At 34.4% G+C, this 16712-nt stretch overlaps 2 protein-coding genes across 2 annotated transcripts in view; one reads left to right on the top strand and one right to left on the bottom strand.

Moving 5' to 3' along the window:
* Positions 1-441: 441 nt before the first annotated feature.
* Positions 442-5547, top strand: LOC133177057 (uncharacterized). The gene has a single exon (XM_061312148.1). The coding sequence runs from the start codon at positions 442-444 to the stop codon at positions 5545-5547; it is 5106 nt and encodes a 1701-aa protein (XP_061168132.1).
* Positions 5548-11067: 5520 nt separating this feature from the next.
* Positions 11068-16712, bottom strand: part of LOC133177158 (heparan sulfate glucosamine 3-O-sulfotransferase 5-like) — a 30477-nt gene continuing 24832 nt past the window's right edge. The window contains exon 3 of the mRNA XM_061312255.1: positions 11068-12966. Within this exon, the coding sequence (XP_061168239.1) occupies positions 11872-12966 (1095 nt within the window). The 3' untranslated portion in view covers positions 11068-11871. The remainder of the gene's footprint in view (positions 12967-16712) is intronic.

Here is a 16712-nt window from a genome sequence, read left to right as displayed (position 1 = left end):
TTATGGTGAAAATGCATAATTTCTTTGAAAGATCTTCTCTTCTTCTTGGTATTAAGCAAACAATCTAAATGCATTGTTGTGAAATATGGACACTTTTGTGGGCCGGAGAATGTTGTGAAATATGGACACTTTTGTGGGCCGGAGAATGTTGTGAAATATGGACACTTTTGTGGGCCGGAGAATGTTGTGAAATATGGACACTTTTGTGGGCCGGAGAATGTTGTGAAATATGGACATTAGTACTTTCTTAATTTACCTTGATTTAGCATGTTTAATTAAATGACTTTTACTGAACTATGACGTCATAATGCTATGACGTCATAGAGGTGGCTATGACATTATGTATACAACAAGAGGAGTTCAAAATAAACCACTATACGATACAGAGGTGTTTTACTTAAGCTACATTCCTAACATTGGTGCCGTGACCAAAGGGGAGTTATGATTTCAAAACTAAGAGCAGTCCGAGCAGGACAGAGAAGTGCAGTAACTAGACTTTTGAAAAGACTGGATGAGGAAAACACAGATTCAGAGGATATTGAAACAATTCTGGATACACTGACAGAAAAGCAAGAAGTTCTCAGAGATCTTGATGAAAAAATCTTAACAGAAACAGCAGAGGAGGAAACTGAGAAAGAAATACTGGAGACAGATGAGTACAATTTGAATCTAAATTCTAAAATGCGGAAATTTAAAAAACAACTGTTAGTACAGAAATCAAGTTTAAATGCAACTGCCACCAGTTACTCACACCACAATGAGAATTCGCAATTCGGAGAGAATGGTCAGTCATCACATAATTTCAGTGAAAATTCCAGAGCTATAAGCTTTCATTCTAATTCCAATTCCAGTAACAGTTCTAACTTTCACAAATTACCAAAACTGAACTTGCCTATTTTTGAGGGAAATGTGTTGGAGTGGCAGTCATTCTGGGATTCATTTGATTCAGCTATTCATAGCAACAACACGTTGACTGAAGTACAGAAGTTTAACTATTTAAAGTCGTTAGTAGAGGGAGAGGCATCAAACACCATTGCAGGATTTGCACTCACACATTCCAATTACAACAGAGCGATTGAACTTCTACACGAAAGGTTTGGACAAAAACACAAGATAATTCAGTCCTACATGCAAGCACTTTTAGAACTACCTGCTCCCAAGAATAATCTCACAAGCCTTCGTCATTTTCATGACCAAGTGGAGACATATGTCAGAGGATTGGAATCCTATGGTCAAGCTCAAGAGACATATGGTTCACTTCTTGTACCTGTGATTCTTAATAAATTACCTAGTGAATTACGCAAAAATTTGGCTCGTGAGCATGGATCCACCAATTGGTTATTAGGTGACTTGAGAAATAGTCTTTACAGGGAACTTGAAATATTAGAAGCTGGAGCAAGTATTGATGCAACAGAACCAAGCGCAACAGCTACCTTTTATACCCACTCAAAGTCCAGTAACAAGCAACTTCAACGTAACTCTAGTCCTAGGAAACCTCAGGTATCCTGTGCATTTTGCAAGGAGTCACATCGTTCAAATGATTGTACAAAATACAAAAATTTCAATGACCGCATGAGAATCGTCAAACGAGACAAGTTATGTTTTAACTGTTTAGGCAGGCATCGTGTTGCAGATTGTCAATCTAAATTCAATTGCAAAACTTGCAAAAAACGTCACCACACAAGTTTGTGCTCAAATCACGAGGAAGTCAAACCCATTAAGGAGAGTATCCCTTCATTTCAATCAAAGATTACAGAAAGAACTGAAACATCAGTGATGCACTCATCTTCACATAGAGATCAACCAAATGTTTTGTTACAAACTGCAGTTGCTCCTGTCACATTTGGAAAACTAACAACTGATGCTAATATTCTGTTTGATGAAGGAGCTCAAAGATCATTTATCTCTAGGAGTTTGGCTGACAAGATAGAATTAACACCAACAGGATACGAGGATATCAACATTCTTGGATTTGGGGATTCAGGAAAAGACAAAAGAGTTCAAAAGTTACAGACAGCTCTAATCAAGGTCCAAACTATACAGAGAGAAGAAATACCTGTCAAAGTCTTGGTGGTCCCGGAGATAGCAGCTCCAATTAAAACGCATGTAGAGACTGCAGCAAAATTATCGCATTTAAGGAATTTGAGATTGGCACATCCTGTTGCCCAAGATGATGCATTCCAAATTGAATTACTTATTGGAGCAGATCAGTACTGGAATTTGGTGGAGGATGAGATAGTTAGAGGAAAGGGTCCAACAGCCATCAAATCCAAACTTGGATATTTACTTTCCGGACCATTATATGGATCACAATTCCATGTAGTTGAATACAACACATCAATGATGAATGTTATGGTGTCACACAAAATGGAGGAACACAATATTGAGAAGTTTTGGCAGATTGAGGCAATTGGATCTGAGAAAGAGTATGAGGAATCAAGTAACCAGGATTTTCACCTATCATATGAGAAGGATTCCATACGATTTCAAGACAATCGCTACCATGTAAGGCTCCCATGGAAAGAGGACCATCCTACATTGCCCTTAAATAAAGATAAAGCATACCATAGAACGGTCAGTGTTATAAATCGCCTCAAAATGGAACCCAAAATGCTAATCAAATATGGGGAAATAATTGCTGAACAGGAGAGACGCGGCTTCATAGAAAAGGTAGACAGCAAACTTCCAACAAATCGTAAAGTTCACTTCATACCGCATTTCCCAGTAAAAAAGGATTCAGTTACAACTCCTGTAAGGATAGTATATGATTGTAGCTGTCATGAAACGCCTAACACTGCATCTCTGAATGATTGTTTAATGAACATCCCACCACAATTGAATGATATTGCTTCGATATTACTAAGATTTCGTCTCAACAAATACGCGGTGACAACAGACATCGAAAAAGCATTCTTAAATGTAGGATTAGAAGAGGAAGACAGAGATGTTACAAGATTCTTCTGGTTTGATGAACCCACAAATCCTAATGGACAGTTAGTGAACTACAGATTTAAATCTGTCTTATTTGGAGCTACTTGTTCCCCATTCATTTTAAATGCTGTTCTGATGAAGCATTTAAAGGAGAATGCATCTACATGGACACAGAAGTTAACAGAAAACCTTTATGTTGACAACATAATTTCAAGTTTTCCAACAGAAAATGAATTAATTTCATTCTACAACTGCTCTCGTACTTTGTTTGCCAAAGCTGGATTTAACCTTCGATCATGGGGATCAAACAGTGAAATCCTACAAGAGCATGCTAAGAAGGATGGAGTGTTAGACAAGGACAGTGTTGTCAAAGTTTTAGGAATGAAATGGAATGTCAAAGAGGATACTCTAACCTTTGCTAAACAAGAAATAGCCAACACAAAGAAAAACACTGTAACAAAAAGAGAAGTGGTGAAACAATCTTCAAAAATATATGATCCTTTAGGATATATTAGCCCGATAACAGTCAAGGCAAAGATGTTTATTCAAGAGTTGTGGAAAAAGAAAATAGACTGGGATCAAAAACTGCCACAGGAACTAGCTGACAAGTGGATTGAAATTGCACAGAACACGGAAAAAGCTACCTCCTTGGAAATACCTCGTATGTGTATTCATGAAAACCCACCAGAAACGACTGTACACATTTTCAGTGATGCAAGCATCAAGGCCTACGGAGCATGTGCATACATTGTTTCAGGAGACCAAAGTTCACTAATTATGGCCAAAAACAGAGTTGCCCCATTAAAAACACTTACAATACCTAAACTGGAATTAATGGGAGCATTACTTGGAGCTAGATTATTAAAATTCATCAAGAAAAACATCCAGTTTTCAGAAGCAGTCTTATGGACAGACAGTCAAATTGTCTTGAGCTGGTTGGAAACAACAAAAACTTTGGGTACATTTGTGAGGAACAGAATACAAGAAATCAAGAAGTTAACTGAACAGTACAAATGGAGATACTGTCCAACAACCTCAAATCCTGCTGATATTTTATCTCGCGGTACTGACTTCGACAGATTTAGGAAGAATGAATTGTGGTCAAAAGGACCAACTTGGATTACTGACACAAACAAGTGGCCCATATATGACAAAACAGAAAGTCATATTCTTGCAAACATAACAGAATCTGAGAAATGTGGATACCAGGAAGAAGACTCACAAGAAAAGAGAAACGTCAAGCTTGGCGCCAGAGAACAAAAAATTTCAGAAATTATTGATATCTCAAAGTTTAACAATTACAGAAAATTGTTGAATGTTACCTCTTATGTCCTAAGATTCATACAAAACTGTTCCAAAAAACAAAAAGTTACAGGTCCACTGACAGTCTCAGAAATTGAACAAAGCTCACTGATATGGATTATAAATGCTCAACAGAAAAACTATCCAGATATTTTTGGAGAATTACAAAGAGATGGAAAATCTAAAAATTGTCTATCAAAACAACTGAAATTATATCTAGACAATGAGGAACTGATCCAATGTGGAGGGAGAATACAAAATGCACCAATCAGCAAAACAGCAAAGCATCCAATACTCCTACCGCCAAATGATCAACTGACCACATTGATTATTTTAGATGCACATAGAAGAAATTTGCACTCAGGTGTCAATAGTACAGTCACATTGTTGAGACAGAATTACTGGATACAAAGAATTCGCCAGAGTGTAAAATCTGTATTGCGAAAATGCATTACATGCAGAAAAATCATGGGAAAACCTTATCCTATTCCAGAAGCGCCGCCTTTACCTAAAGACAGATTGAGAGAAGAACCTCCTTTTACTGTAACTGGTGTGGACTTCACTGGTGCCCTGAAGGTACGAAAAAAGAATGGACATGAAGGCAAAGTATACATATGTCTTTTCACATGTGCTAGTACAAGAGCTGTCCACCTGGAACTGGTAACGGACCTCACTGAAGAACAATTCATTTTAGCCTTTAGAAGATTCTCCAGCAGGAAATCACTTCCAAAACTTATGATATCTGACAATGCAACCACCTATGTTGCTTCTTCTAAGGAAATTGAAAAGTTAACATCTTCACACAGTCTACAAGAAACCTTAAACACCCATGGTACAAGATGGAAGTTCATACCTAAGAGAGCACCCTGGTATGGCGGATTCTGGGAAAGACTAATAGGACTCACAAAGAACTGCCTAAAGAAAGTACTGGGACGATCCTTTGTGAATTTAGATGCCCTAAACACAATCATTGTAGAAATTGAATGCATTCTGAATGACCGTCCTCTAACGTATGCATCAGCCGACCCATTGGATGAAGACCCGTTAACACCATCTCATCTACTATATGGTAGGAAAATCAGGTCATTACCTTATCCTGGGAGTTCTATTGATGTACATCTAACAACTGATTTGAACCACTCATCTGCAAACAAAGCGTACAATATTCAACAGCAAACTATTCAACACTTTTGGGAACGTTGGAGAAAGGAGTATTTAACGTCCTTGAGAGAATATCATCGCATCCATGGAAAAAATAAACAAAACATTCAGGTGGGGGACATAGTTCAAATTTATGATGAGAGAATGTTGTGAAATATGGACACTTTTGTGGGCCGGAGAATGTTGTGAAATATGGACACTTTTGTGGGCCGGAGAATGTTGTGAAATATGGACACTTTTGTGGGCCGGAGAATGTTGTGAAATATGGACACTTTTGTGGGCCGGAGAATGTTGTGAAATATGGACATTAGTACTTTCTTAATTTACCTTGATTTAGCATGTTTAATTAAATGACTTTTACTGAACTATGACGTCATAATGCTATGACGTCATAGAGGTGGCTATGACATTATGTATACAACAAGAGGAGTTCAAAATAAACCACTATACGATACAGAGGTGTTTTACTTAAGCTACATTCCTAACATGCATAGTTATGATGAGCAAGGGTGCAACTTTCCAAGATTGTGAATTTCATGGTCCCTGGGTCAGGGGTTCTGGTGTTAGACAAGGTTCTATGGATTATATATTGAAAATGCATTAATACTTTGAAAATCTTCTGTCCTGGGTATTTAGCAGATAAACTGAGTGAATGGATATAATGAACAGTGGTGTTTATTCATAGCCCCTGGGTCAGGGGTTTTAGTGTTAGGGCTAGGGTCTGTTGAATGTATGTATAGTGAAAATTTATTTATTTATTTATTTTTGAAAATCTGCTGCTATTCCCTAGGTATTTAGCAAATATACTTAGTGCATGGTTAGGATGAGCAAGAGTGCCTCTTCCAAAAATGTGAATTTCTCATCCCTATGGTCAGAGGTTGGCCAAGTGGCTCTTGAGAAGAAGTCCAAAATGTGAAAAGTTTACAGATAGATGGATGGGCAGACAGACACCGAACAGGTGACCTAAAAGTAACAAGTAGAGAGGAAATTGCTCAGATCAGACCACGATTTGCACCGGGGCCTTCTGGACTCTTGACAGATGTCCTCCAAAACCTGTCTGGTCAACGGAGGAAGAACATTTTGGCCACCCCAACAGCAGTCCCTCACCTCATTACCAATACCATAGTGCTTATAAATGAAACTGATAATGACATAAATAAATATTGTTTTATTGGTATACATGGTGTACAATGCACAATCTCATGTGTGAATAATTTACACACAAACCCGTTTTTGAATTTTTTGCAGTAAAAACAGACTCTTAAAACAGAATCATAGAATAAAATAATAATGTGCATTGTATAAAAACACCATTTGCCTATGATAAATACATATGCATACATACATACAATGCTATAAATATCCATACTGAATATTGTACCTTAATTTAAAAAAAAAATTCTTGGATACCAAGAAGAGCATGCAGAAGACTATTAAAAAAAAAAAAATCAATTTCGATCATACATACTGTTCAACTTTAATACAAGCCAGCCAGTCATTACTATGATTGCCAAGGATTCCATGATTTTTCATACATGGTATTAGAATATTAAAAGAATTTTAATCGATTTAAAAAAAAAAATACATGGAAACTACTGATATACTACCAATTCAAGAATGTTTGTTAAGAAAATTATAAGGTACTTGAGTCAACACCTTGATATGGTACTACTTTCATAATGCATATTACTACACTTCTCTACAAAAATATCCCTTATAATATATGCAATTTTTTGAAATCAAACAATTGTGTTTACAATATTCAATGATCAAAGGTATTGCATCCTGTTTTTACAATGGTTATCTTTAAAGAGAGGTTTAAGAGCCACTTATGAAAAAAAATATAATAGATACACAATTTTTTCAAATTAAAATAGAAAAAAATAAAACCTGACATTTTCAAATGGAACAAAGTAAATAAATACATTTTCACCCTATAAAACACAGCATTCACATTTAAACCCTATCAATATAAATCAACAATATTTCACATATACCTTGATTGTTTTACCTGAATGTGGGCAAGAAAAATAATAAAGTTTATACAGTTACTTGTTGAAAATCTATATCAAAATCTAAATGTATTGAGTAACTATGCTTTCAACCATCTATATATATATACATATTTATGAAATTTAAATACTAATATAGATTTATTCATAAGAAAAAAATGTAGTTTTGTTGCTACATGAAATACACAACTGTGATCGTAAAACATATAAATTTCACAACCATTATAACAATCTAGATCAACAGAACTTATAAACCATGATACAACAATCTAATCATTCCATGTAACAGTATAAAAATAAAATACATGTAGTGTCACACAGAAGAAATCAAGAGTAAATTGACAATAAAAAGTTCTATAAAATAACCCCCCCCCCCCCCCCCCCAATAAATCCATGCATTGTTAATGAGCTCTGAAAGGGGCTGAATTTCATTTCCGGACCTTTCTAAAATATTGAACTTTTCATTTCCAACATTTTGTAGATTTCATTTGTAAACGACATATTTTTAAAGTTTTCATCTCTGACATTTATCATATATATAGTACTTTTCCATTTACCCTGGGGCATATATGTAAGTGTTGCAAACTTTCTCTCATCTCATCTTCTATAATAGATAATATCTGAAAAATCAAAGTACTGAAAGACAAGGTTAAATTCATAAAGTTCGTGATTTTATAAACTTCATAACTGTTGTAGATTTTTATACAGTTTTGATACTCACTTTTTTTTAAAATTATAAATTGAAATGAAATATTGCAACAAAATATTAGATTCATTCTGTATTAGATTTATTTATACTTGAGGAACCTTAAAGCATAGTGTAGTGAGCAAAATCTGCATTCATTTCATAGTGTAGATTTTGTTTTAGCATATGACTGACAGTAAACTTATAGACAAAGTCTCATATTGCGCCCCTCTTATGAGAGACTATAGGAATTGGTTAAGTCTTTATGATTCACCAATTCTATTTTATCATTTTTTGATCAATTTATTTTTTTTTTAAATTCTTTACTCAATTAAAAATTGCTCCACAGACATTATGCTTTTAAGTAAATGTATTAAAAGCAGTACTTTGTGTAATTAAAACCAAGATTTAGCAAGAGCCCTGTACAATTTCTTTCACAATTCTAATCTAGGGTGGGCTTTGAGAAAGACAATTGACAAGACTTTTGGGGAAATTTTGCAGGTGGGACCAGAATGTTTGGGTTAAATATAAAAATGATCCGCTTGTAATTATATATACAGTGTATATTATAAAAGATAGCCAAAAAATGCATGAGTTATCTTCCTTATCATATCTTCTCATCAGCTGTCTAAAATAAATATTGACTTGGTATATTCCATTAATATCTATTTATGTACATTCCACATACCTCACATATGAAATGTATATGAAAAAATTATGATGGTTGCATGATACAAGGTAGGGCCTGAAAAAGTGTTTTGGTTGCCTTCTACAGTCACACCCCTGACAGACAGACTGATAAAAGTTTCTGCTCCAGTTTGCAGGCAAAACATGACAAAGACTGACATATCCAGAGTAAATTCTGTAAGAATTTCTGTTCCAATAGCACATTAACTTGTTATGTCAATTAACCAATGGTAGGTATTCAACAAGCTTCTGTACATACCGGTACATGTAAAAACTAAAGGTTAATTACATGGAGTGTACTTTTAACATCAAGGTGTATACCATAAGAAAATTTCCAATTGTACATGCAAATATTAGACTAAGTACATGTATATTGAATTCAACAAATTCAATTTTGTCTGCATACAGACAAAAAAAATATAAAAGACAACATTACTTGTAAAATGTCAAAGATTGCAAGAGGTTCAAAATTACAAAGATAACCTGAAAATTAATGTAGATATATCATTTCCTGAAGTGCAATCAAAGCTGAACAATAAAAACAAAATTGAAAACTCCTAACATTTTGGCAATATGAAGTCTTGACATATTTCACGTAAAGTTTATAATATGACAGAGTAAACATCACAACATTGAATATTGATCAATCCTTAAAACGGATTTAGAATCTGCTGCCTATGTTAACATTCTAAGAAAAACTAATGCACCTTCTCCCTAACTGTCTGACGTCTTTCAACTCTGAACAGAACATATATAAAGCAGATACTAATTCACCCACACATCAGTAGAGGTTTAGAGTTATAGGGACTCCAACAGTGAAGCTAAACCTTTGGCTAAGGTGATCCAACTCTCAATGTGTACTCATTTAATAATGGTAATAAAGTTCTTAACACAAACCTACAATATGGGTTATACCGGTACTGTAAAAGTTAAACAACACTTTGTATCATTAGATTTTGTTTGAACTTGAGCATAAAAAATCCTTGTCCTTAATGAAATTATTTTCAATAATGTTATTATGGTTAGTAAGCTGAGATTATTTTGTTTGAACCATGTAAGTCTTGTAACAATCTATTTCAAACAAGTGGTAATATTTTTCTTCTGGGTGAAAAGTTTCATGCTTGATGATTGACATCACTTACCCATTCTTAAAATCCTCCAATTTAATATCTCAGTGACTGATTAAACTTAGTTCCATATAGGTATGTCACTTTTACTACTCAATCATAGTGACCAAATTTGTACCAGAATGGTACTTATTTCATTAAGTGATGAGTAAAAGACAAGATCACTGATGGGTATCTGATATTGTACAAATTATGATCAATGGTGGGGGGGGGGGGGGGGGGGGGGGGGATTAGCTTAGCCCCCCCTTTTTTTGACAAAGATGTATAGCATTAATGAATGACTAGGCCACCTCCCTCTCACAAAAAGTATGTTCAACAGAATTACCCTTCCCCCTTCTAATTTTCTCCAATGCTTCTGGTTTATAAAAAAAAAAAAACATATACATGTAATTTGTATGAACTTAAGGGAGCCGACTGGGGTTTTATTGTGTGAAAACTACTATAAAGAAACTCTTTAATTTTATACCATATGAACCTTATATTGACTTCAGTATACATGCCAAGTTTAGTGAAAATCTACCGTCTGGTTATTTTGTAGGGACCATCTCAAAATACAGGTACATTTACTATAGGATTATATAGGAAAACACTACTTTTTCACACTTCGGAGCAAATTATACAAATACTACTATAGACTTTTTGTTCAAATTATATTATTTGAGGGGTAATACTATATTGTACATTTTAATTGAAGAAACACAAAATTCTACCATCTGGTTTCCAGAGGGGGCATCTCAAAATGTCAAAATTCATGATATTTTCCTGTTTTTATGGAGTACAACAAAACATGACAGATACCACAGATTTACATAAAAAATAATTAAGATGATTGTGAGATTCTCAATTTCCTATGTTTAAAATTTCAAGAGCATCTATTTTATACTTTTTATTTTATGACAGAATTAATGACCCCACTTAAAGAACTCTGGTTATTCATAACGTCAAAAACACACTATTACGACGTCTATCTACCCATCATTTGAAAAATCGTTTAAAAAATCAGTTATTTAAAAACGTAATTAAATTTTTTTACCGAAATTTCCTAAATTTGTTAATTTTTATAAATTATGAAAAAATAGTTGCTTTAAAAGAGTAAATACGCTTTATTTTACTATGCTGCGCAAAATTTTGCGCAATGAAAACCCCAGTCGGTCCCCTTAAGATTGACTTCTCTACACCCAGCAATTTTCTTTTTTCTGTTATACATCTACTTCGAAAAATTGCAGCTTAAGCTTATCTTAAATCTATTCACTTTCTTAGCTCATTGTCATCAGCCTGCAGAATTGAAAGTCAGAAGTTCAAATCTGCTACTGTAGTTTTAGTATATTGTGTCCCCCCTTCCCAATATTTTCCTCTCTTTCCATTTTTTTGGGGAAAGTTTCAACTACATTAACTTCATGAAGTTAAAAATTCTAAACAGATAATCTTCAGGTGACAAGATTTTCAAGAGTACACGGATTATTGTTTTCATGTTTTTTGTATGTTCAGGTAGATGAGCAATGTCAATCATTTTCTTCTCTAGCACTGGGCATTATCAAATATTGGCACTGTTATTCACAGACAAGCATAAAACTTTTCACCTTGGAGGAAAATTTTACCAATTGAAATCGAATGTACATGCAGAGGTAACAAATGAATATAAATCTATCGTATATATGTGTATTTTATATTACCCAAATCGAAAAAATGTGAGCATATGATTAGGAGTGAGCTACTCTAGTTCAACAAGGAATTCTGGTACATATCATATGGCATTAAAACAAAAAATCAAATTGCATATTTTAGGTATTATTGCCTACAGATCAAATGGAATCTCAAAAAATCCCAATGCAGAAATTTGAAAGCTACCTTAGAAGGATATTCCTGCAAAAATTTGAAACTGCAGAAAAAATGCCTGTTACTTGGTATTATGATTGTTTACCAATAAAAATAAAGGAATGCCATTAGAACTTTTAGTTTTGGAAATTCATCCTAAAGATCTTCTCCTTGTTTGTTTGGGCCACTTAAATGTTTTGCCAACCAGCTGGAAGAATTGCTGGTTGTATGGTTCAAAAAACTTGTTTAGCTGATCCTCAACTTCAGGGTCAATCTTAGGATGGGGCCGACCCTTAGTCCTGTTAAGACATTTATGATCACCATTTTCTTTGTTGATGCAGTAAAAGCCTTTCTTTCTGTCATACACAAAATGATCTTCTTGGAGATAATGCCTAAGACCTAGAAAACTCTCCACTTTTTCCATTTCCTCAAATGGATGCAGCACCAAATTGTCACCATCAACAATGTGAATCTGGTTCAATGGAAACTGTTTTAACCATCTTTTGGTGTGTATGTAATACAGGGAGCGATTTATTGCTTTGTAATGAATTTTCACTTTTCCTGTATCTGAGTTTATAGCCAAGTCCTCAAACTCTTTCATTTCCATACCTTTCCTATCTCTTACTTCTTTGATCTGAGCATAATCAGACACAGCTCGATATAGTGGATCTCGCACAATCAACAACAACTTGATGGATGAGTTCATCATTTTGACTCGATAAGGTGTGTTCCAATCCAAAAAATAGTTTGGGGACTTTTCTATAGTCAGCTGCTCTTCAAATGACTGAGGCATTCTCCTACGATACCAGTCTATTCCTTTGCTATAATTTTCATTATTATCAAAGAAATGGATTTCATCGGGAGCAACTTGTATATCTGGATGAATCTTCAAAAACTGCAGCAAGGCCCTTGTTCCACCTTTTCGTACCCCAATGATGATGCAATGTGGGAGCCTCCTTTTGGAATGTGCAATCTTCAAGTTCTTCTGAAGATGATCTAGTCTATTCTGAAGTGACCCAGTAAACTGTACAGTGCTGTGATCTGTGCAGACCTTGGACTGAAAGTTTCCACCAATGCAGGCAACCAAGACAAAAGCCATTGACAAGATCAAAATAAAGACAGCAGCACTGATGTTTTTTTTGGTGAGGTATGAAGACAAATAGGCACAAAAGGAGTTCTTTGTTGACGTCTTCTCTGTTTCATCAAGAGGTATAGCTGTATATTTATTTTTATTAAAAATCATGCTCTGGAAAAAAAATAACTTTTTTATTGAACTGGGTTAATCTAAAAAAAATTAAAGCAACATTAATTCAGAAAAACAAAGAAAGAACATCTTTTTTGTTTCAACAAAATAAATTTAATCAGCATTGATCAGTTTATCATGAAACAAGAGAAAAAAAAAATCTTATATTTATAGAATAGTCTATGATTCTTCAACTGTTGCAATCTAACTTTCCTTATTTGGATATATGCACCAAATCAACTGCTACCTGTTTATAACTAATTAATATTCAAGCTTCAAGCTGAACATTTAAATGTGAATTGATATCAAACTCTGAGACAAACAAGGATATTTCAAGAGCCACTAAACAGTCTGATGCCCTACCCCCAGGGGCCATGATTTGAACAAACTTGAATCTACACTATGTAATAAAGCTTTCACATAAGTTTCTGATATCTACTGAGTTTTTAGTGGTCTATGGGTAAAGCAACAAAAATAAAATAGACATGAATATACAAATTATCTGACTTGACAGAAATGAGCCAATTTTATGTCACCATCCTCAAATAAGTAAGCTCATACATCCTGCATTTGGAAGAATGGTCCAATAATCAAACATTAATGAGCAATATGCTTAGATAACTTCAAAAGGGGGGAAAATTCTCTGACATTATCAGATTTTTATATGCTCATTCAATATTCATATCAGAAATGTTTCATAAATTTATCAATACTGTCTCAAATTACCTTGTAAATTATGTAAAAACATTTCCTTAATGATAGCATTATGTAATTTGGGTTTCAAAAATATTGGAAGTATAATATTTTAAATGACAATGTAATAACATGAAATTGTGTTTAAACTTAGGATTTTCATCTTTCAATCAAGTATAAAATGTTTTATGTATTGCATGATAATACCAGAACTAAGTTTCTCAGACAAAACAGACAATAAATATTGAAGAATCAGTTTTGAGTGGCTGTTGATTTCAGAGTCAACATAAGTTAAAATTCTCTTAAAATCTTGCTACAGGGAATTCTGTGTCCAAAGACTTATTCTTAACCAGCTGCCATTCCCAACAAATTTAAATGGAATTTGTATGACTTGTGAATGGCATTAGTGTTGTTTGTTAGAAAAAGATTTGTCAAGAGCATTAGTAAATTCCATTTGACATGATACTTTTTATTTTTTTTAAATTCACAGAATTTTCGAAATAGTTAATAGTCAGACATATATTACTGCATCACCGATCTAAGTCTGTCCATCATTTGTCTGTCAGTCTGTTAACTTTTTACAATTTGTTATTTCTCCAGAACCACTGGGCCAATTTCAACTGGGCTTAGCCCTGAGTTTTCTTGGCCAAAAGGGGATCGAATCACGTTTGTTGATATGAAGGGCCTTCCTCCCTTCCCTGGGAAGATAATCAAGAAAAAGCAAAAAATAGATGGGATCATTAAATCTTCTCAATAATCACTAGGCCAGAAAGGAAGAAACTTAGTCAAGTGAAATCTTCCTGACAGAGTAAACTTTGTTCAAATCATCACTGGCCTCTGTGGGTAGGTTGGGGTTGTAAAAAGGGATCGAAGTTTTATATGGGAATATACAATGTATTTAATTTTCTTCTCAAGAACAGATAGGTCATGATTAACCATATCAATATGGAAGCATCCTCAGGTAAAGTAAATGCAGGCTTGTTCAAATAATGGCACTGGGGGGGGGGGGGGGTAGGTTGGGTGCAACAGTAGGGGATCCATGTTTTACATGGGTAAAGGGAAAAAAATTCTTTTCAAGAACAGTGCCATAATTTGCAAGCATCTTTAGATAGTGCAGTTTCAAGTTTGTTTAAATCATGGCCCTTAGGAGTAGGGCAAGGACAGAATAGGGGATAAGGGTTTTACATATTCAGTCTTTTCAAGACAAAGAGGCCCATGGGCCTAGAATTGGGTCATTATTTGACAAAATGTAAATCTACACTATCTGAGGATGCTTCTTTATAAATATGACTACTCATGACTTTTCTGTTCCTGGGAAAAAGATTTCTCCTATGCAATCCTCTAGAAAACTTTGAACCCCATTGTAGCCCACCCTACCCCTAGGTGCAAACTTGAATCTACACAATCTGAAGATGCTTCCATATAAATATGATTAATCATGGCTTTTCTATTCATGAGAAGAAGATTTTTAAATATTTTTCATACTTATACCCATGTAAAACTTTGATTGCCCATAGTGGCCCCACCCAACCCCAGGGGTAATGATTTTAACAAATTTGAATATACACTATCTGAGGATGCTTCTGTATAAATATGATTAATCATGGCTTCGCTGCTCTTGAGAAGATAATTTTGTAAGATTTTCCCTATATATACCCATGTTAAACTGATTGCCTGTTGTAGTCCCATCCTACCCCCAGGGGTCATGATTTAAACAAACTTGAATCTACATTGCTTGAAGATGCTTCCATAAAAATATGATTAATCATGGCTTTACTGTTCTTGAGAAGAAGAGTTTTACAGATTTTTCCTATTTATACTCATGTAAAAATTTCATCACACATATTGGGCCCACCTTTCCCCCAAGGGTCAATGATTTGAACGAACTTGAATCTACACTACTTATGTATGCTTTGATCAGTATAAATATGACTGATAATGGATTTGCTGTTCTTGAGAAGATTTTTAAAGAGTCCTATATATACCTATGTAAAACTTTGATCACCCATAGTGGCCCTACCTACCCACAGGGGTCATAATTTGAACAAACTTGAATTTACATTTTGTCAGGAAATTTTACATGTTTTACCTTTTCTTGCCCAGTGGTTCTTAAGAAGATTTTTAAATGACCTCATCCAATTTTTACTTTTTCTTAACTATACCCCCCTTGGAACAGGGTGTGGCCCTTCATTTGAACAAATTTAAATTTCTTTTAACCAAGGATTACTCTGTGCCAAGTTTGGTTGACATTGGCCCCTTGGTTCTCGAAAAAAAGATGAAATTGTAAAGATTACGACGATGATGACAATGAGTCGATAGACAATTGACAAATTTGATCAGAAAAGGTCACTTGAGCACTCGGCTAAGGTGAGCTAAAAACAGGGTCATCAAATAAATCATATTATGCAATTATCCCAAATAGTGTACATTCAAATTCATCTTCAAACCATGGCACTTGGATTTAGGCCACAATAAGGGACCAGATAATGACTCCAAGGAGTGCATCATATTTAAAGGACATACGCAACTTTATTGTCTTTTCTCCTGGAGTTGAAGAGTTCCAATACTTAAAGGAACTGTGTGTTACATTTTATGGTCTATATATGCTGCTGTACGCTTCTTCTAAACAAGTTTGGATAAACAAAACATCTAGAATATATGTTTAGTAATTTTTGTATATTTTTCTTTGAATTATACAAGAATTTTCATCAAATGATATCTTTTCAAAACCCCTGGTAAAGCATGCTGATTTTTTGTCTGTGAACATCTGATGGCACTATTATCTTAAATTAAGAATATCTTGAAAAATTATCAGTAGGTAAGGTACGTTGCATATGACCTTAAAATTCAAGTAAAGTGCAGATTACCATGGGGATATAGAAGAAAAAAATCTTTTAAATACCATCATTTGAAGGACAGCAGGGCCAAGATGACTTAGGTGACTGTGAGCATTGTGGGTCTTGAGTTTACCACTGTTTGGTTGAAAAATTTATGGTGCAAGATTGTACATGTCTGATGTTACCCAAAAAAAATTATTTGGTTCAAATCAAAAGTTA

The sequence above is a fragment of the Saccostrea echinata genome, unplaced genomic scaffold (genome assembly GCF_033153115.1).
Source record: "Saccostrea echinata isolate AGI-Se365-2 ecotype Australia unplaced genomic scaffold, CSIRO_AGI_Sech_v1 ptg000086l, whole genome shotgun sequence".
NCBI lineage: Eukaryota > Metazoa > Mollusca > Bivalvia > Ostreida > Ostreidae > Saccostrea > Saccostrea echinata.
This window is presented reverse-complemented; position numbering and strand designations above follow the sequence as displayed.